At 42.1% G+C, this 27,556-nt stretch overlaps 1 protein-coding gene across 1 annotated transcript; it reads left to right on the plus strand.

Annotated features, from left to right (window-relative positions):
• The first annotated feature begins 2,093 nt into the window (after positions 1-2,093).
• nucks1a (nuclear casein kinase and cyclin-dependent kinase substrate 1a) lies at positions 2,094-27,137 on the plus strand. Its single transcript, XM_076750951.1, has 8 exons — positions 2,094-2,390; positions 10,884-10,933; positions 12,275-12,365; positions 15,182-15,228; positions 15,338-15,490; positions 17,401-17,550; positions 18,072-18,224; positions 24,198-27,137. The coding sequence occupies exons 1-8, from the start codon at positions 2,374-2,376 to the stop codon at positions 24,446-24,448; spliced, it is 912 nt and encodes a 303-aa protein (XP_076607066.1). The 5' UTR covers positions 2,094-2,373; the 3' UTR covers positions 24,449-27,137.
• The last annotated feature ends 419 nt before the right edge of the window (positions 27,138-27,556 follow it).

A 27,556-nucleotide genomic window follows, 5' to 3' on the forward strand; every position in this document is an offset into this window, starting at 1 on the left:
AGCTGGATGTTGGAGTTTCCCACCAGCAGCTTAATTCCATGCATACATACAGTTTAGCAAACTGGGCTCCTGTTTTAAAGCAATCTATTCATTAATATCAGTATCACAGTATCAGCTGAAATTCTTCCTCCTTGACACTTTCTCTTATCTTTTAAACAGTGACAGCAAAGGCTGCATTTTGTTTTGTAATGAGATTTTTTTTTTTCAAAAGTGAAAAAGTATCATTGTGTGTGTAACAATTTTAAAATCATCTCAATGATGTTTTAGCAGTCATTACAATTATAGCTTGAACTACTGTATGTTTCTTTGTTCAGATATGATTTGAACGGACAGCTGCCACAGACTGAACAGTTTAACAAAGAATGTGTTCTGTTATGATTAAAGTTGTAGTTGATCCTAAATCCCATTTTGGTCCTGCAGACTAACTATACGAATACTTTCACATGCAGGACAATGAACGCTTTCTGCTGTCGATGCAAATGCAGGTAAGAACCAGGGTACTGCACATAACCATATATTAATCCTTAAATCATCAGATGAACTCCTGTGCACCCTTTTAAATACCAGCATGGAGTAACATCAGACCAGCATTAAACCCAGGTCAGGAACAGGGTCATGAAGCCAGGCCATGAAGCCAAGACTGTACATATTGACCCATTCAGAGCAACTGAAAGCACAGGCTTATCCAAGATCAGTTTAGAAGTCTTTCCTGTGGTGCTATTCATCCATCTAGTTTGCTTTAGTGTGAGCTGCTGAGTTCTGAAGACATCGGCTGTAGAGATGTCTGCTAATATTGAAATGGAACAATGGAATAATGGAACTAGATGGCACTTGGCTTGTGTTGCTCAAAGTGCCAGAAAATAAATTTGAAAAGCTCAATAGCAATGTCTCTTTCCTAGAAATCATAACTTGGTTACTCAAGATAATCCACAGACCTTGTGAGAGGTTTCATGTGCGAACTATTTTGTTTCTGCTGAACTACATCTGCCAATAATATTGTTGTGCTGAAGGAAGCGTGTATCTACTCCTTGAACCCTTGTCTGATGAGTGTTGTTGCTTTTAGAGATTAGTTTAAAGCTAACCGATACTGCTAGTTAACATTATAGCTCAGCCGAGGAGGACGCCATTAAGTAAGCAGGAGTAGATGAGTGCCTCCTTCCGTGCAGTGATACGGTTGGTGGATGTAGTTTGATAAAAAGTTCCTACATGAAACTGCTCACAAGTTCTGTGGATTATCTTGATTAACCGGGTCATTATTTCTGGAAAGAGACATCACTGTTGAGTTTTTCCAAATGTATTTGTTTGCTGCTTTGAACCACACAAGCCAAGTGTTCCATTATCTTGAAGAGAAGGCAGACAGCTGATATCTCCAGAACTGTGGGTCTCACTCACACAAAACACTCTAGATGGATAAGTAGCACTAAAAGCAAAGGGGAAAAAATATTTTTAAATTTGATTTGAACTGTCCCTTTAAAGTGGTTCAAGATATGGGAGCAGCATTTTTATTTATATATTTAGATTTGTCACTGTGAAATTTAGTTATAGGCTCTCATTACAGTCTAGAGATTAAAAAGACAGGACGCATTGTATGAAATCTGTCAGTGAAATAAACTATGTAAGCTGAAATATTGTAGGCTCTGCAGCTGTAATGCTATGGGTGCAACCGCTTGCTACCTGCATCTCATGCTGCAGCAGTCTGCCAGGTGAAACAGAAGAAGGTTAGTCTCGGTACCAGCAATGTAACATTCAGTCTGATTACTGAAATGCATTACATTCTATCATTACATATAAATGATGTTTGTGCACGTTGTAACCTATAATTGCAATATTGCTTTATGGTCTTTTGGGACCCACACTGAATTCAATGTTTGCATCCAACCTGAGGGCCTCTTTTTGTTTTCTTAACAGTGCTAATCCAACCGAGCCTGCTAACAAAGGCGGGGAACTCTATGCTAAAAATGTTCTAACGAGCAGCGGAAGTATCCAATACAAAGGCAATTCGTCGTTCAAATTAGCCAATGGGAGCAGCAGACTGCCGCGCTGCGCCTCTCAGGGCACCGTAGGGGCGGAACTTGTCGGCGACGACCCACCCCTCAAGGCCGCGGGGTTTGGTTGCACACAGGCTGCAGTTTCAGTTTGTTTTATTCACCATTTTGAGTAGCTGAAGGTAAAAAAATTAAGAATATTTGCGTGTGGAGGACAAGTCGCTGCCGTACTTTTATTTTCACGCGCTAGCTCGGACGGTGGAGTTGTGCGTCAACCTCGCTCCCCTCGGTGTTTTGCAGAGCGGGAATCTATATTTCTTTTTTTTCCCCTGTGCTTTTTCGTCTCCCCCCTTTCTTACATCCTTAACCTCTACAGTATTCCTGCAAAATGTCAAGACCAGTGAGGTAGGTGTGCTAAATCTGTCCTCTGCTCTCCGTAAGTTAATAACGACACCGTGCTGGCAGGCATCGCAGATAACATGCACGTCTCGACCATGCTGTGTTTTATGAGCTGGGAATTTGTTTATTTCATGAAAAAATAATGGGAATGTGTGTGTGTGCGTGTGTGTCTCCCCTCGCGTGTGTGCACCCTCTTTTTCTAACATGGATCCCAGCGGTGTAGACTGTTCGCCATGTCTTGTGGAGATACGCGCAGCCCGCCGCTGTGTCGTGTCTATCATGCTTTTAAACGGATCCATGATGAGCATTGTTGGCTGCTATGTAGGCCAAGCGGAAAATTAGGCAGTGTGATTTAACCAGCTACGTTTTACGACTCATTTATGCCAGGCCTCATAACATTTTTCCCTCTCTGACCGAGAATGAGAATATGGCTACCCATTCATCCAGGGGAGGCTCTAAAACGCTAAACCCCCCCACCAAAACTGAAAAAAACCGACCAGAGGAGGTGGTGTTCGGCCTCGGGATTTGATCTTGTTACCGCGCAGACCAGGCACGTCTGTGCTACGGTCCCCTTTATATCGTATTTCATCGCATGGAAACATTTTAGTCGTTTCAGAACAATAGAATATCGTTTATTGGTCAACAAAAATGTCGTTGGGGGGGAAAACTAGGGAGAGCGTTGGTAAATTTTCAGTGCTGGCAGTAAATTACCTCTGCTGGCTGATGTCACAGGAAGGCGGAGAACTCCAAAAAGTCACCACACCCCCACAATGCAAGAGCACCGCTGTTATCACAGCGCATGAGGGGTATCAGGCCCCTTTTCATTCCAATTAAAGCGTCCCTTAATTTGATTAGACGTCTTTTAATACAATTAAAGCGAATGTAAAGTGGTTATCGTAATCTCGCGATGTCTCGGCACCTGAGTGCCGCATTTGTGCCATTTAAATGGAGTGTTTCAGTCAGAGCTGTTAGTTCTTTCTCTGAGGGACAAATGAGTTCGTGTTATTGGGAATTCGACAAAAAGTTTGGACATTTTTTTTTATTTGTATAACTTTTTGCATTGTCTATAGATAGATAGATAGATACTATGAAATAACACATTATATAGGAAGCAAAAAAGTGTAAAAGGAAAAGCCACTCAGATTGGCATTCTGTCATCCAGCTTCAGGAGGTTGTTACCTGGAATGCTTTTCCAAAGGTCTTGAAGGAGTTTCCAAGCACGCTGGTGTTTCCCCTCTTATTGGCGAGACGCCAGGCCAATGAGAACTCCCGCCAGGCCAAAACAAATCTTTTTTAATGCTAAAAATAACACCAAATAGCCATTCATTTGAAATCAGTGATTTGTCGGGACCTCTGTGCGGCGCTGCTCTGAAATGAGTCAAACTCTGTTGTTTCCTGGGAAGCTCTTGACGTGATGGGAACACCACTACTGCTGTTTCCCCAATGTTCATTCTGCAGCTGCATGAGGGGCGCTGCTAAAACTTCACAAGATCTGTAATATTGTCTGCTCTCATGTTTCACAGAGGGCAGGATTAGCCCGTCCATACAGGGGTGGGCAATATACCTAAAATTTATATCACCAGATTTTTTGTTTGTTTTTCCACAGTGACGGTTTCATACCACGGTATTATAAAAATAAAAGGGATTCTCCACTCAATATGATTCATTCTATTAAGAATGTAAGGCATATGTCTGTGTGTATTGGCTCCAAATAGGAATGAAAATCAAGTATAGGCCTCCATGTGTTTTTGGAAGGAGTAACCTGCCCTGTAATATTGGTTAAATATTAAATGTAATGTGATTCATTGTCAGAGTTAGACAAGCAGTAAGATTAGGCTTCTCAGCAGCATTTATTTGGCAGAAAACCCAAAGTATATTATACAAGTCCAACAGTAAGTGTACAACAGGGCATGTCTGTCAAGTACATTTACACACAGCAGCAACAGACACCGAAACTACCCCCAGAGAAATGTAGCAAGCTAAGCTACAGCAACATGGGAAAAAGTAGCTTTTTTTTTCTTTTTTTTATTACATTGAACCAACTTCAGTCTAAGTCAGTGCTCTCGCAGTGATCAATAGAACTGTCAGTCAAACAGATCCACAGGAAAAAAACTTACGTTCAGTCACTAATTAAACAATAAGCTTTGCTCACTGCTCCAAAACCAATGTGACAACAAAACAGAAACAACAAAAAACAAACGTGTTCAACATAATAACAATAAACAATGTGTCGAGAGTGTGTGCTCACACCTGTGCTTTCGTGGGTATGCTCAATCCAGACTTAGCTACATTTACTGGACAAATTCAAAATGTAATAGTAACTCAAACCACTATAGAAAGAGTTAAATTAAAAAAAAAAAAAAAGAACTGAACTCAAGCGTGTGTCTCTGTATTCCCCTGCAACAGAGACATTGTAGGCATCAACCCAAGGATTGGTAAGCAGTGTCGCCATTATACGGAAGTGCTTCTGATCCTTAGCAGTTTAATTTAAGACTGCCGCAGAGACCTCTGCTTCATTTGAGCTTCAGAAATACTTAGGAAAATGTAGCTTGTGTGGACACGACCACACCACTTGATCAATAAGAGCTGAGCCCCTGAAAAGCTATTTAACTCAGAAATCAGTGACTATCGCTACGCCACTGAGAAATGCACTTAAACTAGTAACACTGCTACTTTTAGCACTGCTTCTGCCCAACACTTGGTGCAACTCTAACAAGGGACACATATGGAATAATATACTTTGGCAAAGAATTTAAGTATACTATATAAGTACAATAGTCAGTATAGCACAGGGTATATCTATAATGTACATGTACATATGGCAGCAACAGACACACATACTGACAAAGCAGAGGGGGCTACACAACTGCTGGTAAAGCAACCTGAAAAAACAGTTTCCCACATCGAAACAGCTACTCTGGTTATTTAAGTGGCTTTAAATGAGGCTCAGTGTTCAGTTTGTCTTGACTGTCCCTCAATAAGTACGCCAGCATTGCTCCATTGTGTGGGTCTGCAATAGATGCTACTAGCCATGTTAGCTGCAGAACCCGCTAACGCCAAATTCAACAGGCTAACCAGCAAAATAAACAGTAAAGCAACATAAAAATGTCAACACATAGAGGTTCAAAGTTTGAAGTTGGTATTGATCCATCCTTGAGCTTCAGTTTTGAAGTCAATCCTGCTTTGCATTGGTCCTCAAAGCAGTTCGAATCAAAAATAATTAGCACATACATACAGCCTGAGCGCTTCCCAGTTGTTGTATACTGCCCACCCCCCCTCCACACATACAGAAGAAGAAGAAGAATCAGAGGGACAATCCAGTGTGGCTGCAAAAAAGAGGACAGACAGGTGAAAGGAAGATAACATTGGTATTGATTGAAAACCGATTCAGTAGTGAACTATACGCAAATGTGTGGATGGATTCTGTGTTTTTTGTTAGACCAGACTACTACTACAGACAACTAGACCAGAGAAATCCCATGAAGTTTGCTGGAAGTGATGCAATGTAACCCAGGTGTGTTCTCTGTGAAGTGAGCACTGCACCAGATTCCATTTTAAAAACAGCGTTTTGAATGCTACATCGCTAGTCAGCAACCACTTATACAGCAACTGAGGTGGAAATTTGGCCTTGTGTGCTCTGATTAATTTGTCATCGAGTTAACACACCTATCATAATTTTGTTTGAATGAAAACTCAGCTCCGGACATTTGTTCTTGGCGCTCTTCCCCACTGTTTTGGAAGAAGGAGCTAATGGGAGTAACAGGCAAACTAGCTTTAAAATTGATGTATTTCCTTTTTAAATAAGTATTGTGTGGTGTATCAAGGATTGTAGTGATTAGATTTGGGAGTGGAATTTGGTGTGGTGAAAGGTAGTAGCCCACCTGCCGCCACAACCCCAAAGCAATCAACCCTGGGGAAACACTAAATGCTGAACGCTTGTTGGCTGCTTTTCCGTCACTCAACGCTCCAACTCACCTCAAACCATCTCAGTTGGGTTAAGGTAGAGTGATGGTGGAGGCCAGCTCATGAGATGCAGGTTTTCCACTTTGGTGGTTGTACTGGATACACTGCATGATGGACAGGAGTCACAAAACCAGAGTGTCTGCTATCTGGTAATTAACTTTTTTTTTTCTTTCTGTGAAACCTGTTGAAGTCCATTATATTTAAGTCCCTCCTGTCAGAACATCAGGTGAAAATAATTCCAGAGTTAGATGTGAAAATATTCTGGCTCTACACGTCGTTTTCGATGCTTTTCTGATATCTGTCCTCTCTCTCAATATGCAAAATTAAGAGTTCATTTCAACCAATCCAGAATTAGTCACGCTCATTGGAACAGTGGAAAATGAACCAAGAGGGTTTTGGTGAGTTTTTTTTTTTTTTTTTTTGGTCGTCTAAAAGCTGTCTGGTTACACAAAAAGGAGCTTACTCTTTAACAAACTAACTAACTGTCTGAGCTTGTCAGTAACAAAAACAAACACTAGTGCTCTCACTGAATACTGGAAAAAACTTCTAAAATTGTAGTCTCTTGGACACAAAAACAGTGTCCATAATCAGATCATAAGTAGAATTCTGGGACATTCAAATCTTCCAGGGTGTAGGGACTGGCACCAACTGGAAACTGTGCACACAACGTCACTTTCATTGTTTGAAAAGTGCATCATTCAGACACTTATTTTATTTGGTCTTTTGGTAATGTGCAGCTATGTACATTGTATTTGACCAATTATGACAGCCCTTGATGGGGTGGCATGTTGCTGTAGAACAGTGTGCCATCACCATGCTGGTTGATGGTGGGAAACACATGCAGATGCCATGGTGGTTGGAACCAGAAATCTGGACTCATCAGGTACAGATCTCTACTGATCTGATCTCCATTCCTTGTGTTTCATGAACTGAGCAATTCTCGTTCTGTTGGTCTCCATCAAAAGTGGTTTCTTTTAAGCAATTTGAGTATGCATTGACCATAAACCACAACTGTCACACAGCCTCCTCTGAACAGTTTATGTTGAGCTCTGTCTGCTACTTGAAGTCTGTGAAGCATTTGAATTGGTCCTAATCTGAGGTGCTGTTAATTGGTGATTTCTGAAGCTGGTAACAGTAATGAACTGTTCCTCTGCAGCAGAAGTACTCTTGGTCTTCCTTTCCTGGGAGGGTCTTCATGAGAGCCAGTTTTATCATAGTGTTTTTTCAACTCACTTGAAGATTTAAAGTTCTTCAAATTTTCCAGGTACATGAATGTGCTCAGCAGGGTCATTGGTGACAGGTGATAGTATCATGATTGGGTTTGAAAGGAGCATCCTGGAAAAGCTGAGTCGTTCACAAGCAAGGATGGAGAAAGCTATGTCACTTGGTGAACACATGATTGTGTTACTACATTTGGGGCAAAAACCATCGTCAGTTAAAGCAGTTCGTTTGCAACTGTTTTTGTTTTACGAAATGTCCCAGCTTTTTTGGAATTGGGGTTGTAGTAACCAAAATTACCATAATAGTAAATATATTATTAACAAAATGATAAGCGTGAAATAAACATTTTTATTCCTAAAATGCAACAAAAACGGAGCTAATGGCAACACCCACCTCCCACCCCCAAACAGATCTCCATAATACATCAGGAAATAAGGGCCCTATGACATTGTCATAATTTTTTCCAGATTCAATTTCATTCTTGCACTGCTGTGGGTGTCCAGCTGATGATGGACACACTGAGATTGCCAGTTTTAATACTCATCCCATTGTTTGACCCTGTGTAGTCAAAATAGAATACAGTTGATGTATTTTCAGTGGTTCCTTCCATGAAACACTGCATATCTTCAACCGTGATGATCTGTTGAAGATGTATAATAAAAAAAAAATAATGGCCCAGGAAGTCACTTGTGCAAGTGGTTCGACTGACAGGGCAGCTGGACAGGGACTAAAGGGGCCTTGACAACAAGAATGTGCAATGTGGCATTGGGGAGAGGCAACACACAGTAACAATCATAGTTGTAGGGTTTTTTTTTGAATAGTGAGTCATTTTGCTGAATTTTGGCCCCTATCTGAATAGTTTCATTTCTTCCTCCAGATAATCCCATACAAGCCTGTCAAATGTTTTGTTTTTGTTTTTGTTTTTGTTTTTTTCTGCATCCAGGCTACAAACAGTGTTTGGAGATGTGATATCTTTAGCCGTACATATGATATGCAGAAGTACATATTATCAGAGGCCAGTCCTGATTTAATAAAACCTGCCTGGTCACAGTAAACTGATTTGTGTAAGGCTCAGGACAGGATGCCAAGATGTGAGCAAATGCTATGCTAAATAGAGTAGGATGTTTGCCGGGTTTACGTAATACAGATAATAGAGCCCAATTTATTTCTTTTAAAAATCAGTCCTTTTCAAGAGAACAGTAAATCATATCTACAGGAAACTGACCTAACAGATCCCAAAATGTGGAATAAACACAGCTTGTGAATTGAAATAAAATACAAATAAGATGAAAAACAGGCTCTCCGTGTACCTTCAGAAACTTCAGACTGTCCTCCCCTCACCACGAAGAAAGAATCACTTCCCCAACACGCCATATAATTTTGAGGACTGTACGCTAACTTTATTCCCAAGGAGTACATGTACCCCTAAAACATTTAAGAGCACACAAAGAAATTCAGGAGCACAATGAAAAATGCAAAATGCAGCACAGTTTATTAACAAACAATTTATTGCATACATATTTATCTTTTTGTGTGTGTGTGTGTGTGTGTGTGTGTGTGTGTGTGTGTGTGTGTGTGTGTTCATTTCTTTTCCTTGTATGTAATTATGATGTGAAAGCCAGTGGAGGACTGTAGAAGTGGAAGACCCTAGTGTCTGGACACTAAGCACAGGCCTTAAAATATTGACAAAGCTTTATGAAATGTTGAAACAGATTTTTGGAAAATTTGACCCATTGAAAACTGCCTTTAAAACTGACGTTGAAACACAGCTTTTTAAATAAAATATTGCAAGAGCTTATTAAAACATTTGTTTGTCACAGCAAAGCGGCAAAGTGTGTTTTGGAAAAAGCTGAACGTAGCAAGACAACAGACTGCTTAAAAAAAAAGGGTCAGTATGACTATCAGCTTGGCTCGCTTGGAACCTCGACCACAGTGATACCGACAAAGTACCGGGTACCATCCACAACTCTTGACAATGGAAAGCAAAAAAAAAGATGTACCATGCAGTGGAAACACTGGGAAGGACTCAGCCAGATGTTTTATGTTCAGACAGGCACAAATTTTTAAGGATTTTGTTACTGTGCAGTGCTGTTGTTTATTACTTAATAAAAACCATTTTACAAAAGTTTTGGTGTGTTATGTACAAGAGTTTCCTTTAGAAGAGAGTGGTGTCGGTCCCGGATAAACATGATTACAGACAAATCTTCGATGAAATATATAAATGTGACAAAAGCCCAAGGTAGCTGTTCAAAGCACTTCAACGTATTCAGTTTGCGATAATTTCTGATAAAGAAAAGCATCAGATCCTCGCCTTTGAGAAGATTGAACCAGGAATGTTTGGGATTTTTGCTTGACTCGATTATTCGATTATGAAAAAGTGATGATTCTTTTTCCCATTGTTTAATTAATCAACTAATCTTTTGCTGCTTTCATGAATTGTGATGGCTGTTTCTAATACCCTTAATCAGTCGCAATTTTCCAGTTGAAGACAAAGGTTGGGAAAGGCTTCATGCGCATTCAGAAGTGAGAACGAATCATAGCCCTGAATGAAGACTACGCAAGGATCGCACACTTGACACTACCTGTGCTGTACATTGGCAGTGGCATCTATTCCTCAATTTAGTGACTCACTGTAATGGAGCTGGTTGGAAAAATAGGATCTTGCTCTGCGATATACCTGGGATGTAAATGATGCGTGGAAAACCTTTCGCACGTCATTGGCTGCTGTTGCGCACGTCTGAGGATTTTACTGTCGTGAGCGCTGGAGTGTGGGCGTGTTGTAATCTAAGTACTTGTTAGAGTTTGTGGTGCCATTACCCCTCCCACTGCCATCTCACCGCACACACACACACACACACACACACACACACACACTGCTCCAGCGTGGTATTTTACCTGGTTAGGACCCACAGATGCCTAGTTTTCCAAACGATGCTTGAAGGGTGATTTTTCTTAACCTGCACCAACACAGCTTCGAGAGTTGTGTGTTACCTGAACTGTAGTTGGCTGCTGTTACCTGAGGCTTCCCTCACACACTTTGCCAGATTAGCCCTGGAAACTGTAGAAGGTAGACCAGTGTCCAGTTCAGTGCCCCCAGCTGGTGGCTGTGTGTGGCTTCTCAAACCAACCAATACAATCCAGACATTCGTACACAGCTGACTTGTTGCTGCCTGTTAGAATTGCTTGGCATGACATGCAATAGCTTTGTTGCCCAGCCCCCCAGCACCCAGCACACGTCTAATATCAGGTGTGAGCAGCGATGTAACTTTGTCCTATGTAAACGTAATCTGATGCAATGTGTGTATTTCTTCACAGGAACAGGAAAGTGGTGAACTACTCACAATTCAATGAGTCTGATGATGCAGGTAAGAGAGCGCTAAGACGATGTGTTTTAATATAGACTGTAGTAAAGATGGCTGATACAGAGCCTCTGTTACTTTTTCATATTTGACATCATGATATCCATAAGCAGTGCTGCTAGAAAGTTTGTCAACCCTTTAGTTGTAAAACTAGATAAGAGCACCTAGTTAAACAAATGACACAAGAAATACTGATTTGTTTATTTAGCAAAATTGTCCAACAGAAAATGTCTTTGTTGGAAAACGATGTGAACCCTTGAGGTTTTTAACTTGATTTAAAGGAGCTGTTGGAGTCCAGTGTTTCAGTCAGTGGGATTACAGTCAGGTGTGAGTTTAGCGGCCCCTGGCCTATTGAAAGACCATAAACCTGGGTCTCTGGGCTTCACCTTTACAGAGAGCCGTGCCTCATTCAAAGGAGATTTCTGCCCAGTTAATTTTCTTTTGAAAATCAATAAAAAATTTGCTAATGGATCAAATAAACTAATCTGGAAAGTGAAATAGTTGAGAGATGAAGGCACCTCATTCCACTGATGCAAAAGGTGAAGATCCAACATCACCACTAAGACCGTCTCATTGATTTGCAGCGGCGTCCACAATGGTCTGATGCATCCAGAGACACAGTATTTAAAGCAAAGCTAAGTGTAAAGAATATGGCCGAATCGCTCACCAAAAACTAATTTCCACCTTGTCATGGTTCACACTGTCATATTGGCCAACCCTGTGTGGGACAGTGCACTGATACTGGTGTCAGCCATATCAATATATTAATAGTAGAATTGACAGATTATACCAGATAATTCTTCTCTTAGCTCGAAGTCTAAAACCTGTAACAACATGTAGAATTTAAACAACTCAATATTTAGTTAGTTTGGCATGAAAGAATACACTATTTTATTGATTGACTTATTGATTTTTAGTCTAGCTTGTAAGATGACAGCTCTAGGGATGGCAGTATCTGTCAGTTTGCTTATGTGGGATGGCGTAGTGTCTGGAGGCCTGTAACAAAGCCTTCAGTTGCTTTTGTTTGGTAATACAATACCAGTGAGTAAATCAGATGCTTTGGACTGGAAGTAATGGATCAACACTTCATGTTGGGTAAATGTAGTGTTGTGGTCTCAGCATCATTATTGTAACAGTACTTGCACACCATCTCCTCCTTTTCCTATTTTTCTTTTTTTTTCTGTGCCTCATAGAGGACTTCCAAGCATTGACAAGCAGATAAAGAAATATGAAGAGTTTGACAAGGACAAAGAAAGTACTGGTCTTTGTGACCAACAGTGAATAAGGATATGTCCTTGTATGTGGCTGGATGGAATGAAAGAACAAAATCTTGTCTTTTCTCTGCAGATGAGGAGTATGGTGACAGTAAGCCTAAGAAGGTGCGCACAGCCCCTCGTGAGCCCAAGCACAAGCGCTCAAAGAACTCACAGGATGACAGGTGAGCCCTCTATAGACTGCCGGGGTCTAACAGCTTTCTACAGTATGTTCAGTGCTTTGATACATTTGTTAATTAGTTGGTTCTTCTCTTGAATTCATGTCACATTTGCATGTGTTTCACTTATAAATCACTTTTGTGCCATGTGTGGCTTAAGTGCTTCAACACATTCATGCAGAGAGGAGCAGAATATTTGTCCTTGACAAACACAGGAGCTTCTGTATGAGCAGGGTGGAAATGTAACGCTCAAGAGGCAGATAGACACAGTCAGCGCTAAGACACCAGGATAGAGTAGTACAGGTGCAACAGGGCTGGGGGGTTTAGGCCTTCTTAGACGCAAGCCTTTATGGGGAGAGAGAAGAGGAAATGAGTAGCTGATCAAATACATGTTTAGGAGGATAGACGACCAGGTGTGCTATCGCAGTGTCAGGCAGAGCAGGGCTGGTGAGTGAGCTGGAAGGGAGAGGAGAGACAGAAACTCGGCTAGAGGAAACTGTGGGGGAGGGAGGAGAGCTGCATTTGATTCATCATGGAGGCAACTTGTGATGTACTACCTCTCTTGTCGGTTTTTTTCTGTGGGCCAGAATAGGCCAGCATTAAGCCACACTGTACCAAACTGTGATGATTTGTGTTTCCACTCCTGCCTCACAGCAGGGGATACACAGTGTATGGGAGTCGAGCTGCGTCGCTGTGGGCCTGTTTGGTAGCAGGGCAGACCATGGACCGTAACCTTCTCCTCCCCTTAGCTGTGTCCTCCACAGCTGGACTGCATTGTTTGTGCTGATGACTAAAAGTCTCTGTGTTTATGGGATGCCTCTTTTAGTGAAGAGGATATAGGAAATGCAGTGTGTTTATTAGTGAATTGTCAGAGCTTTATCAGTTATTCTTCACGCCTCAGTTGGTCAGGTTGACCTGGAACAGAATTTAGAGGGATATGCTTGATATAAACTAGTTTATACCAACTGTCATTGTTCATGTCTAGATACACAAGTGTTTATATACTTCTACATGGCCACACTGAAAGGTGGGACAATGAGCCTGTCAACATAGAGAGGGGTTAGACATGATGAGGGGTGCAAGTGGGGATAATGGGGCACATTTTTAGACAGCCTCTCCTCAGAAGCATTAATGGTGCTGCACTCAGTAGTACATGCAAAAAGTCACAGGTGTGGAGATTTAAGAAAGAGGCCATGAGAGAGAAGACCAAACCCCGCTCGACTTCACACGCCGGCACATGTGGCCAGTCACTGAGCCTGATTCATGCAACCTGGAAACAGAGAAATGAATCACAATCAGATTTGTGATCCGGCCAGCTGAGAAAATTTGTGATTAAATGTAAATGAAACTGTCTTAAATCGGCATTTTACCAGGATGCAGACGCTTGAAATGACAAGTGTAAATGGGAGCTGCGAAACAACTTTGGAGGAAACGTATGGTGGCAAAGGGGACATTAGACAAAGGGAGCTGGTGGCAAAGGGAAAATTAGCATGCAGATTGCACAATCTCTAAATAATTGATGGCATCTGTGGTTTAGAGTCAAGAGAAACTTCCCTTTTTATAGTGTTCCTTTATCTTCCCACTGCCACAGTCACTCCTGTGTGATGGTGTTGGTATGTTAAGTCTGGCATGTATGCATCAGGTGAAATAATCACAGGCTGGCAAGATTTCAGAAAAGTTGCTGTGGATGCTGTGTAAAACATCAATAAAAACGAGAATCCATCCCCGTTTGTGATCGACTGAGTCTATCCAGGATGCCCCTTTCATACCCAGTCATGATACTCTCACCTGTTACCAATGAACCTGTTTACCTGTGGAATGTTCCAAACAGGTGTGTTTGTGCCTCTGCTCCGGGAACAGCCGTGATCACACTGTCTGTACATTTGTGTGCACAATGCTCCATTCTTATGAATGCGATATCTCAGGAACAGCTTGAGGGAATTTCTTCAAATTTGGTTCTCGGACTGCAACAACTAATCAATTAAAATTGATTATAAAAATAGTTGTCAACAAATTTCATCATTGATTAGCTGGGTGTATGTTATGATGCTCAGCACGCACTGTGGCAACCTCTCCCAAGGTGGGTGCAGTAAGTCATGTGATGAATTACAGGAAATGACGCCGTCTGCTTTGTCTCAATGGCAGAGAATAACTATACAGTGGGGAAACACACAATTACAGGTTGTAATTTGAAACCAAACGTAACACACGCAAATGTTTTCTGTCTATCCTCTATTTTAAAGCTAACCCCAAGATTACGCCGGGCGCGTCTCTGCGGCCCGTTTTTGTCCCGTCCTTCGCACAGCTGCAAACCCCACCGGCCTCGTTTCAGAAGCAGAACATTCTGCATGATTTTGTCAATGTTGTTAACATCACATTCAGAATACGGATATATGTGCAAAAATCAGAAGTTGAAGTTGATGATGATGCTAAAACATTAAATGTCATCTCTGTACTGTTTTGAGTGGAGTATATGTCAAAAAGGATGGAAATGATCACATCCTTTGTTTTGTACAGCGTCTCAGCTTTTTCTGGAATCTGGGTTGTGTGTGCCAAACCTGAGAGAATTCATCTTGAATAGATAAAAACTGTGATTGTTTACCTCATGAAAAATGAGAGCAAAAATGTGTTGCTTTTACTTTTCGCTCAGGATCTTATTGGTACATATTTCTGACCCGTTCTCGGGACCCACCCTCTATTGCTTGTTTGTTGACTGTTTGCTTCAATGAAATGCAGATTAAAATCTGTGCCTTGTTCATGATCCCTCTGGGCACCTTAAATCTAGTTGTTAAGACTTTGTTTTGTCCTGATCTTTATTCCAGTGAGGAGTCTGACGACAAGCTCTCTAAATCCAAAAATGATTCAGCAGGTAAGTCGCTCTGTTTGATTTATTTGAGAAGGTTGGCTCAGCCACTTTGTGAGAGTGAACCGTGGAGAGCCAGCTCCCTGACTGACTTCCCTCTGTACCGTTGCTGCAGATGACTTTGGCAGTGATGAGGAAGACAACGACTTTGGAGAGGAGGAGGATGAAGATGGAGGAAGCGACTATGAAGAAAAAAGAGGGAAAAAGGCAAAGAAAGCCAAGGTGGAGAAGCCCAGCAAGAGGGGGCCGAAGAGAAAACGGGCTGCAGGTAACAATCCAGCTTCTCTCCTGATCACGTTGCTGTTTATTTGATGTCATGTAACTTGTGGAGTATGCAGAGTGTGTTCTGCTTCGTGTGTTCGTCCACCTTGATACACAGTATGCAGGGCTTTATGTTGTCATACTGTATGTGCTTGCAGACATTTATAGGAATCCGATAATACCAATACAGGTTTAACAGTTCACACTCGTGCTGAAGATTTAAGTAAAATATCTTATTGTCATTTTTCTGTCTAAACTAATAAAATAAGTGAAAGTCAGTTTTTTTTTTTCAGTCCACATGGCCTTGTTTTGGCTTTGTTGTACAGCCAGGCAGTATATTCTATAGCTGCGGGATTCACTGAGGTTCCATAATGTTTTGGAGGACTGAACAGTGACACATTTGTGGCTCTGTGCTACTTTCTAAAATAATGATGAGGGGAATTAGTGCCATTGGTTTTCATGTTTCGACGTGAATATTTAAAATAACTTGAGCTCGGCGGTTGACGGGCAGCACTTCCTGTTTTCTCCCAGATGAGTTTATTCCTCCCACAGCCCCAGCTGATGGTGACTGAGTCATTTGCCTCCAACATTCCCCAACACTGACAGTGTGAGCCTGATCAATCATTCACTGTCATTTGCTGAGCCGCGTCTGGTGATGGTCTCAACAATATCTTCATTAAATACACATCTCTGCCCCTTTTTCCTGACAGTCTCATAAGTTTTAATGTAAAGCTGTTGCGTGATACAGTGGGTGTGCTATCAGTAATGATAACGGACCTGGCAGTGTGGGACTTCAGATGAGACTGACTGAGTAGTTTCATCATGAGTGTTACGTCGAAACAGTCACCCGCACATCTAGATATGTATCATTAGGTGATACCATGGATGTAGTTGGTAGTAATTAGTGTAGCATTAAGCAATATGGGCTAATGAACACAGGTAGCTCGTGTTCTGAATGATTTCATTTACTTACTTGTGCCAATAAGCAAATGAAGCCACATCCGTAACTTCCATTCTGAGGAAAAGTTGCTGTGAGGCAGAGGTCACGCTCATCTAATAGACAAGGCCATGCAAACGTACCGAAGTGAGCTCATTTCCTGCAGGCATTGTGGATGCAGCACAAGCTGTCCAAGTTTAACAGGCTAAATTAACACATTCTTTGCAAGTGCATCAAATATATACCATCAGATGAATGAAAGAATGTTTTGCTGCCTTTTCATCTTGACTAGTTAACGTTAGGTAGAAATAGACTGGAGAAATATTCATTTAATTCACTGTGCGGCTCAAAGGCTACTGGCAGCTATCAGTATCTTTTCAGATGGAATGTTTTCCTGCATGTTACTCAATGCATGAGTTCAATCAGCAGACCTTAAATGTCAGAATGGCCGTTTGTACTATTTGTTTTTCTTGGCTTTCTCGTATGAAATACAAGAAAATGAATTTCAGTGAGATTATGGGAACTGTGAATATTCTGTTTCCTCACTCGGCGAGAAACGTGGCAGAGCGTCATTCCAGTGCGCTCCAGCACCACGTCCCGCCGCCACTGGAAAGCCTCAATCCTGATCTCCTGAGTGCGCCTGAATTTTACTGAATATCAGCAGATAACAATGGCAGCTGATCGATCTGGGCATCTCTCTCCATACATCACACTTGCATCCTTGGGCCAGTACTGTGCATGAAGCACCATCACCTTCTCAATATACTTCCTATATCCAGTTTTATCTGGCGACCACTCCCCTTGAGATAACACACACAACATATGATCTATATATATATAATATATATAAATATATATATATATATATATATATAAGATCTTCGCCAAACTTGAGAAAAGCTGCCTGGTTAAGTGTTTTGTCACTGGTTTTTCCTCCATTCACCGCGATGACCAGTGTAACCTGTGTGCTTTTTGTGTAGATGACAGTGATGATGACAGGGAAGTGAGTCGAAAGCGTACAGTGCGCCAGGCAGCCTCCAAGGCTGTGTCCAAACAGAGGGAGATCCTGCTGGGTGACGGAGGCAGCGAGGATGAGGAGCACGAAGACCAAGAGGAATCCTATATGGACCGTATGTACAACTGCACTTTACAAAAGCTACATATATACCATAAGCAAGTATTAAATGTCTGATATGTTGTCTGTGTATGAACCAGGACAAGACTGTGAGCTGCATGTGGTAGATTTTTGCACATGCCTACAGAAGATGAATTGAAGTTGTAAAATTCTTCTTTAGAGCAGTTATTCCCAACCTGAGCGTCAGGACCCTCAGAGAAGTCCTGACGCATCCCCAGATGATTAAAGGCATAAGGAAGAAAAATATGTTTTTGTTACAATATTCTTTCAACTTTGCTGACGAAGTTGATGGGCTTTCTAAGCCAGCTGGAGGCGTTATATTTTCAGGATGTCTGTCCAAATGTACGTCCCATTCTCATGAACACAACATCCCAAAGCCATGAGCGAATTTCCTTCATGTTCACTTGGATGAACTTGAAGGATGGTGCTACAACCACAGGCACCCAGTTTAAGGTATGTACTGATGGACAGTATCGCTGCTCCAGAGATTCTTATGCATTCTGTTTCTGTGTGCAGCTGACGAGTCTGGCAGTGATGAGGACTTCATGGTGGAGGATGATGATGACAGTGACTATGGTCACTCCAAGAAGAGAGGCAAGAAGGTGATTCGACGGGGACGGCCGGACAAGAAGGAGAAGAAAAGCCCCAAACCTCGACTAAAGGCCACAGGTGAGAGGTCCAGTCTCTCTGCAGCTGCAGCCTCAGACTGTCAGAATCTCCCAGTTAAACTTTGAATTCATATGTTGGTGTTAAAATGCTTCCTCCTTTTTTTGAAAAACTGACATTTTATTATTTGTCAATACTAATATGCAAAAATTTTGAGATTTGAATTTGGGAATATGACAAGAGCTGTAAGGGATGTCCTGATCCGATTTTTTAGTCCTGATCCAATACTTAATTTCCCAAAGCATTGATTAAATATATATCCAACACATTGAAATAACGCTTTAGCTGCACTGAACATGTAATACATGCGGACTGTTCGTGAAGCGAATAATCGTCGGCCACCGAACTAGGGAAGGTCAATGAATGATTTAATGTTGATAACTGAAGTAAAAAAAAAAATTCGAAGAGTTAAATGACCCAAGAGACATCCGCTACAATGATAACATGAGAAAAGATGCACCATGGACAAAGATTTCATGGGCAGCTGGAGCCTCAGGTGAGTGATAATTTCAGTAGGCTACATTTTGTGTTAGCTAGCTAATTTAAGATGCCAACCAGAACATCGCCTACACTGGAATACAATGCCATTGCAATCTTCATTAGGCTACAATGAAGTACTGAATATTACATTACTTTATATTTATAGCTATTTATTGGTTTATATATACGTGTGCGCGCTTGTGTGTATATATATATATTTATATATATGTATAATGACATGATATATTATGATGTTGCTAGGCCAAATTATCTTATACATTAGAATTTATTAGAATTTAAGTTATTTTTCTTTGTTTGTTGGAAGTGTGGAAGATATTGCAAGTACAATGTGAAAAGGCTCTGCACCACTGGGCCTGTAGACATTACCACAGACAAATCTAAAGCATTTTTAGAGGAGGGGGAGTTGAAAAATTGGCAGGGTGACTCCCATACATGAAACGCCTCCCTGGATCCGCTGTTTCCTCCCGTGTTCCTCACGTTTTGTAGCTGTCTCCCTGTCTGCTCTCCTCCTTCTGTCTTGCTCTGGTTGTCTCTTGGGTTTGGGAGGTAATTATGGAGGACACGTGCTGCCATCACTACTACGTCTACATGACAAGGCAACATGAAATCCTGGTGTAGAATACCCTCCACTGTGCGGCACAAATTTTCCTGGGCTTAGAGACTATGTCCAGAATAGGGCCTCATCAAGGCAGCAACCCCCCGTACCATTGTAAATCACTGTTGCTGTGTTGACCTGATCTGGGCAGGGGTCCATTTTCTGGTACATGCAGTGTTCGGGCATCCATCCCCTTTCCCAGTGCTGAGTTTGCAAATACTCCCCATCACCGGTGCCATTGATGGCCTCACTGCAGTTTTGGAAATTCCACTTTCCCCAAAAACGTGCTGCTATCTCTCGCAATGCCTCCTCTGTTGGCTTTGGGATGCCTCCCATCATTAGCCTCATGACTGCTCTGCAAGTCATGCAGAGTGAGTCTGCCAGTTTTCCCCCTGAGCTGGTGGGCAAAAGCCAGGCTTCTGAAGGACTGTCTGGTAGTTTAGATCCTGTAGAAAAAAAAGAGATAAGTTGTAACTAATGTATACTTATAATTTTATACCAATCAACTTATTTGTCTGACTAGTTAAGGGCTGTCAGAAACAGAGGAAATATTTAAGAGATCACATGGTGAAACAAAATAGCTGAGTAGATAAGTTTGCTGAATATAATGAATTGTGAAAGTAGAACAATGACTGCACACAGAAAATCAAATCTTCTACATATGTATTTGTGCAACAAAGAGCCTTTCAGTCAAAACATTTTACATACACTCTGGGATTTCCAGTGTATGTACATTTTCGTCTTGAAGCAGCTGGGGTTGGATATGCACACTATTTTACAAAATCACTAAGTTTAAAAATACGGAAATACTTCTATTTTATCATCCTATATTTGTTATGAGTCAACATACATTCCCACTGACTGACATCCATAAATTAATATCCTCTATAATATTGATTCATTGCATATTATTTATTTCATTAATCTCTAAGCTCAAGAAGCAGACTGGATATTATCTGTGCCACACATGACTAATGGGAAGCTATGGATTTGAGTGATGTAATGGACTCGATGTGGGAGAAGGTACTTGTCATACATGTGGGCTCAAAACTGTCTCTCACCCTTTGCAAGAGGACATTCAAGAGCAGTGATTGCAACCTGAAACTTCATTTACAGAAGGACCCACCCAGTCAAGAGAAGTCCAGGGAGACAGGCTGCTAGCTTTGGTCCAGGATCTTCCAGCATGACCACATGTGCTGTGGGAAGAGGATGCTACCTGTCTGTAATAAACAAAGTGCAAAGGCAAAGTTACTGTAAACACAGCCCTCCTTTTCTCCTCAGGCTAGGGTCCAGTGATCAGGCAGTTGGATCGGACATACCACCAAACTAAATGCTTTGGGCCCATACACCAACCCCTATCATTCCAGCTCAAAGGTCTCAGTACATGAAAAGAGCAAGAAGTCAGGAGGCGAGGGGGCGAGGGGGAATGACTTGAGCACTCATTCCTTAGCTGCTTCTCATTTTATTGACCTGTTGAATACTTAGGCTGTTTAGTATTACATTTTTTAAGGTTAAATGTAACTTTTTGCTTGTTGCCCCTCTATTGGTGGTACAGAATTCGTCATTTTCTTTTTAAAGTTAATGGATGTTTTGGCTACTACCGTTATACACTGCTCAAAAAAAATTAAGAGAGCACTTAATCACCGTAGTATAACATGCCAAGTCAGTTGAACTTCAGCGGTATCAATCTGTCCATTTAGGAAGTGATTGTGACCCCATTACACCTGCTTTGGTGCAAATGAAAGTGACACCAGGTGCAATGGAGCAGCAAAAGCAATACAACCCCCCAAAACGGAATGGTTTTGTATGTGGTGGCCAAAGACAATTGGTCTCTCCTCATGCTTCCTGACTGATTCTTCTCCAGCGTTGAGTTCTATTAGTGTACTAGTCACTACTGCTAGCATGAGGCGGGACCCGCAGCCCAGTCAGGTTGCACAGGTCGTCCAGCTTCTCCAGGATGGCACATTCATACGTGCAGTCTGAAGAAGGTTTGCTGTGCCGCCCAGCACAGTCTCAATACTAGATACTAGATACTAGGAGGCCGGCTGTTACACAAGGAGAGCTGGCCAGGGCCGTAGAAGGTCATCAATCCAGTAGCAGAACCGGTATCTGCTCCTTTATGCAAGGAGGTACAGGAGGAGCACTGCCAGAGCCCAACAAAATGACCTGCAGCAGGATACGGATGTGCATGTTTCTGACCAAACTGTCAGAACAGACTCCATGAGGGTGGCGTGAGAGCCCGGTGTCCTAGTGGGACCTGTGCTCACAGCCCAGCACGTGCAGCTTTATTGGCATTCACCAGAGAACACCAGAATCGGCAGGTCCGCCACTGGCACCCCGTTCTCTTCACAGATGAGAGCAGGTTCACACTGAGCACGTGACAGGCGTCAAAGAGTCTGGAGACGCTGTGGTGAACGTCATGCTGCCTGTAACATCATCCAGCATGACCGGTTTGGTGGTGGGTCAGTGATGGCCTAGGTAGGCATATTCTTGGAGGGTTGCACAGACCTCCATGTCATAGCCAATGGTACCCTGACTGCTGTTAGGTACCAGGATGAAATCCTCAGAGCAATTGTCCAACCTTACACTGGTGCAGTGGGCCCTGGGTTCCTCCTGGTGTAAGACAGTGCCCGGTCTCATGTGGCCAGAGTGTGCAGGCAGTTCCTGGATGATGGCGCCATTGATGTCATTGACTGGCCTTCACATTCCCCTAACCTGTATCCAATTGAGCATCTATGGGACGTTATGTATCAGTGCTTCTGGTGCTGTCAAGTACCACCACAGACTGTCCAGGATCTCACGAAGCCCTGATCCAGGTCTGGAAGGAGATCCCCCAGGGCACCATCCGTGGACTCATCAGGAGCATGCCCAGACGTTGTTGAGAGGGGGGCCATACACACTACAGAGTCACATTATGAGCTGCTGTGATGAAATTCATGCAAGTTGGATCAGCCTGTGATTTAATTTTCGGTGTGATTTTGAATCCTGCCCTCAGTAGGTTGATGGTTTTGGTTTCCATTGACCCTTGTTGCATCATTTTGTTCTCAACAAATTATACAATGTACATCAGTTAAGATTTTCAACTTGAGTAATTCATTCACCATGATCCGATGTGTGATTGAAGTGTTCCCTTAAACTTTTTTTGAGCAGTTGATTTATTGTATACTACATTGTATTTTTTGGTTCAATTCATTCATGCTTCAAAATCTTTTTGATTGCCCTTGCTGATGTTCAGTGAAACAATGAAAGAGTAAATACAAGTTTTATTTTGCCACTACCAGGTGGCAGTTCCTCAGTAACTTAATAGCCTACTGTAGTCTGTAGATGTCAGTTTATCCACACTACACAAACTAGGAAAATTTGAAAGTTTCACAGCACTGTGCTGGCTCCAGAAACTATCCTGTGCCATACGTGCACTGTAGGTGGAGCTAGTATTAACATACACTCTGCAGCAAATGCGCTCCACAGACGTTATGTCTCCAGTGTCGCCTCCTAAATGATCTATAGCTGAGTAGAGACAGCAGCTGAAGAGAATACACAAACCGTTTCATTTTGGTCTTTTATGAAGTTACTCAGGACGTGTCGTTTATTAGCGGCAGCTGGTGTGATCTGCCACCGGTAAGGTTTGTCATTTTAACTGGTCAAAGAGTTGGTCAGCTTTGGCTAAAAGAGAGAGGTTGGTCCCTGAATGTTTTGTATACCGATCCTCAGTGTCTGAACTCACGTTTCACTCACAGGCCCAGTGACATGCTGTGCAGTCTGGATCTGCACCAGCACCTCAAACTTTCAGAAATGAATATCTTGTTTTGTCTGTACACAAACAGAACTAACAAAATGACAGTTTATGGTTTTGGAGGCTGTTGAGCAGTGTATGCAACTGCCTCTTCACAAACAGCACTTCATCCAGCACCCAGGACTTTTGTCCTCCACTCATTGGCAGATTCACTGTGGCAATAAGACAGAGAAGTCACTGCACCTACTTACTGTTTGCAAAGAAAGGACAGTTTGTTTGGTTTTTTTTTGCATTTCTGTTTGCAAACAGTTAAAACAAAAGAGATATGAAGCATTAATGGGAAACTTTGCTGATTTTTCAACCAGCTGTGTATCGTTACAGTGTGGGTAGTATATTCAAATTAATAATGTTGAACTTCCTTCAATGTTGCCTGCAGCCAGAGCTCCCCACTCATTTGCATTTCGTGTCATCCAGCAGACTTGATGGCTGTAGGGCTGTTGTTTGAACCACATCGTGTCCATGGACAGTTAGATGGAGAGAGACAGCTCACCACGCAAAACTCCGATCAAACTGTCAAACTAAGCAGTGCTGATTGATTACCAATCAGAATTGTGTGACTGCATCTCCCATTTCTTGCCTCAAATGTTTTTTTTTTGTTTTGTTTTTTGTTTGTTGTTTTTGTATACTGTTACTACAGCCCCTGTTCTGTTTTTTTTCTCTGATCACGTAGAACCAGTTTCAAAAACATATACGTCTTTCCACTGCTTAGACAGCCCTGTTTCATTTAAAGACCATCTTTCCAGCAGTGAAATTCTTCTATTATTAGTGAGCTGTAGAAGTGTTGGCAGGTGGATTCTGAACGTTTGGGCAGAGGCAGCCATTTCCCCCTGCCTCCAGTCTTTATGCTCAGCTAAAATGAGCATCTAACCCTCAGCAAGCATTTCCCAGAATGTTGAACCCATAAAGTTCATCATTGTGATCAATCAGTTATCCAAGTGATTATACTGAAAAGAAGGGATGTGACAATGGACACAAATTCTGTTTCCATTTTTTTTTGAGACTTTGAAAGAAGCAAAGAAAAGTTGTCAGTTGTGAAATTGAACTATGGTCTGATGATCACTGACTGATGTGTCTTTTTTCCACTCAGTGACCCCCAGCCCAATGAAAGGAAAGGGCAAAGGGCGCCCCAGCGCCAAGGCCCTGGAGAAGAGCTCACCCAAAGAGGAGGAAGAGGAGGACCCCGAGAGTCCCCTAGAGGAAGAGGAGGAGGAGGCCGAGAAGAAAGAGACCTCCCCCGCCCCCAAGACGACGAAGGAGGCCGCAGGAGGAGATGAGGAGGAGGAAGACGAAGAGGAGGAGGACGGCTCGGAAGAGGAGGCACCCTCTGGAGAAGACTAGAAGATGGTACCCGCTGACGCCCATCCTCCATGTCTCTCTATGTCTCTTCTCAACGTTTTTGTTTTCTTTTGTCGCTCTGCGTTTAGAGTTGTTGTTGAGTTGTTGGGTTTTTTTTTTCTTTTGTTTTGTTTTTCCCTTTTTTTTTTCTTTTGTTTTCTTTTTCTTTTTTTCCCTCCTGGTGGCCTGGCTCAATGGTTTGGACTTTGTGTGCTTTTTCCTATTTTGCTTCTCCCCCCTCCGACCAAGACATTGTGCTCATGTGACCACATGGTGTATGTAAGGAGGTGTTCATTTTCCACACCAGAGTCACAGCATTCAGCCTTACTCACCCTCCTGTCTTTACCATTTACATTCTGCGTTTCAGTGTGAAAATTCAGACAAGTCTGCCTTTCCAAGAGCTCAGTGCTAGTGAGCATCCGTCCTTGGTGTGAACAAACCAGTTCACGTGTGTTTGTGTTTTTTGTTTTTTTTTTCCTCTCCCAGGATAACCAATGATCTGACATGACTGGCCACACAGTTTTTTTCCTGTTTATCTAACTGGTCTGCGATTACAGGGAGCATTGTTCAGAGCTTCTTAGTATCCGTATCTAAAGCGCTGTATTTACAAAGCGACGTTCAGTCAACACACGCAGGGCTGAAGCTTTTACCTTCTCTTTGGTACTTTGTGCTTTTAAACCAGGAGCATGTTTTAACAGGGCAGCCTTAGTTAGGTCATTATTTTAAAAGCTTTGAAAGTGTTCTTTCAGTTAAAGCAGCGTCTTCGTTTTATTTGCAGACCTAACCCTGCTTTTTTCAGGCTATATTGATGCCCTGAAACCCTCGCCGCGTGGCTCTGTGGAGACTGAAATAAAGTGCGTTATTTTGAAAGTGTTCCACTCGTAGCTGCTGCTTCGTAGATCAGTTCAAACTGTTAAAGGTGGTGTGCCACCGCTGAGTGTTGGCTACATGCTGGACCACCGCTGTCACACATTTCAAGCCAGCATACGTGTGATTTTCTGTACTTGTTTAGATCTTATGGTTGTGGGAGTACTTCCTGTAAGAGGGTCTGGCTTTTTTTCTCTCAGCCCATCAGCTGCCTATGTGAAACGGTTTTTGGTGTATGTTGGGCTTTCTAACGGTGCACCATGCTGCGTGAAGCAACCCTGCCCCTTTAAAATGCGACCCCCACCTGCCTGCATGGCTACAGCATCCTCTCAGCATTCAACCCCTTGTGCCAGGCACGCCCCTAAGTCTTTTTGTTTGTTTTATTTTCAAGAAATGCAAGAAGAGATATTTCTTTTTTTCTTTTGAGAGTAAAAAAAAAAAAATGAATGTCATTTTTTCTCCTGTTGGTTCATTGTTCTAATTCTCTATTCAGATTTTTTTTTTGTAATGTTTGTTTTTTAAGAAAAGAAATAAAATGTATCTTGATTTTAAAGAAAAAAAGTCGACCCTATCCAATCTGTTCTGCCTGATGGTTGGACCCAGCCTCCCCTCCCCTCATTTACTCCTTTCCTTCACTCCCCCTCCTCTCCCCCTCTCCCAGTCGCATCAGCTTAATGGTTACTGTTGGTATCCATGTCCATTTGTTTAGAGCTTTCTGTTCATCCATTAGTATTTCACAAGCAGATACTTTTTTCAGTTCAGAATTATACAGCACTGAGGCTCAGAAAAGATCAGCAGCTCAGTTTATATCTGGCATTCATTTGTCTTTTAATGCCTTAATTTTCATTGAGTTCAGTTTCAGTAGTGGCTCTGATAACGTCGTTGGAGGCCTGAGAATGTAACCTGTCCTCATGTTTTAGGTCTTTGCTACAAGCGGCAAATTAGGCTTAGAACAAGTCAACAATTTGTATGATCAGCAGACCATCCAAAGCCATAAACGATCTCAAAACTAGTGACTCGGAGATCAGGTGCAGCACTTGTGAGATTGTCCTTTTTTGCGATAAGTAGTGTTTTGATGTCAAAGCAAAAAAAAAAAAACATAAAAAAATAAAAATAAGAAGAAAAAGCTGCTATTGTGATCTTGGGAACATAAATTCATTATTAGGCGTTGTCAGGAGAAATTCTGATTCGTCCCAAGGCTGCAGTAGAAATCAGTCCTGCATGTGAACAGGACACACTTGAACCTAGTCCTTGGTTCAGAAGCACATTCAATTGTTTTACACTGTCCTTATCGGCAGGTTAGTGTGTTTTTCTACGTTCAGGTCCTGAATTGGCACCCAATCCTTAATGACAAAGAAAATAGGAAAAGTTTGTTTATACCAATCTAAAGCTCTGAGAGCTGTTTGCAGTAGGATCAGATACTGTCTGTAGATCACAGCGTTGAGGGCTTGAATGAGGGTCCTCTCCATCCCACAGGGGGCACATGGCATAAGGCTGTGAATTTCTCCTCTTTCATCCATTCTACGATTTCTTCTGTTGTACTGTTTTTGATGTTTTTTTTCTATCTACCTTCAGTTGTACTGGCAATGTAAATGTAAGCCAAGTTGTGATTCCTACAGGAGACCAAGTGAAGAAGCTTTTGTCAGTAGTGTGGAAAAGGAACGCTGAACTCTTGAATCTTTTGCATGTTGTGGAAAAAGTGCGAAGCGATGATGCTGGTGATGGCAATATTGTGGTCTTACAAAAAAAAAGTATTAACAACGACGATGTTGATAATGTTTTGGTTTCCCAGCTTCTAATAAAGGCAACCTACTTTTTATACGGATTTAACTACTTGTTTTGTGACGTTGAGCTCTGTGTAATGTGCGCATGGTGGTTTTGGTTTCTGATGATCGGCAGTAGACATGTCAGCCACTCAGGAGCGCTGAGGACCAATTTAGATCAGTTCAGTGACAGTGCGGCTCAGACACGGCTGAACCCGATCACTGACGAGGTTATATCCAAACTTTACAAAGCCATGCTTAACTTGGGTAAGCAGCTTACATCCCCATAGACCTCTCTCTTCAAGTCTGGACCCTTATCTGTCTGCAAACGTTTGTATTTCCCCCATATTTTTGTCATGTAAAGGAGGCACTCCAGAGGTCAGAAACAGCAAAAGAATCACCTCGTGTTGATCACTTAGATGAATTTGATTTTGTAGCTGATGAACGGACAAATCTGCATTTCAAGAGAATGCCAGCAGTG

The sequence above is a fragment of the Chaetodon auriga genome, chromosome 2 (genome assembly GCF_051107435.1).
Source record: "Chaetodon auriga isolate fChaAug3 chromosome 2, fChaAug3.hap1, whole genome shotgun sequence".
Lineage (NCBI taxonomy): Eukaryota > Metazoa > Chordata > Actinopteri > Chaetodontiformes > Chaetodontidae > Chaetodon > Chaetodon auriga.

What these genes read in the sequence shown, in the direction of transcription:
- nucks1a (XM_076750951.1), top strand. An exon ending in ATCCAAAAATGATTCAGCAG is followed by an intron (nt 15,229 to 15,337) that starts GTAAGTCGCTCT and finishes CCGTTGCTGCAG; the next exon opens with ATGACTTTGGCAGTGATGAG. An exon ending in GAAGAGAAAACGGGCTGCAG is followed by an intron (nt 15,491 to 17,400) that starts GTAACAATCCAG and finishes CTTTTTGTGTAG; the next exon opens with ATGACAGTGATGATGACAGG.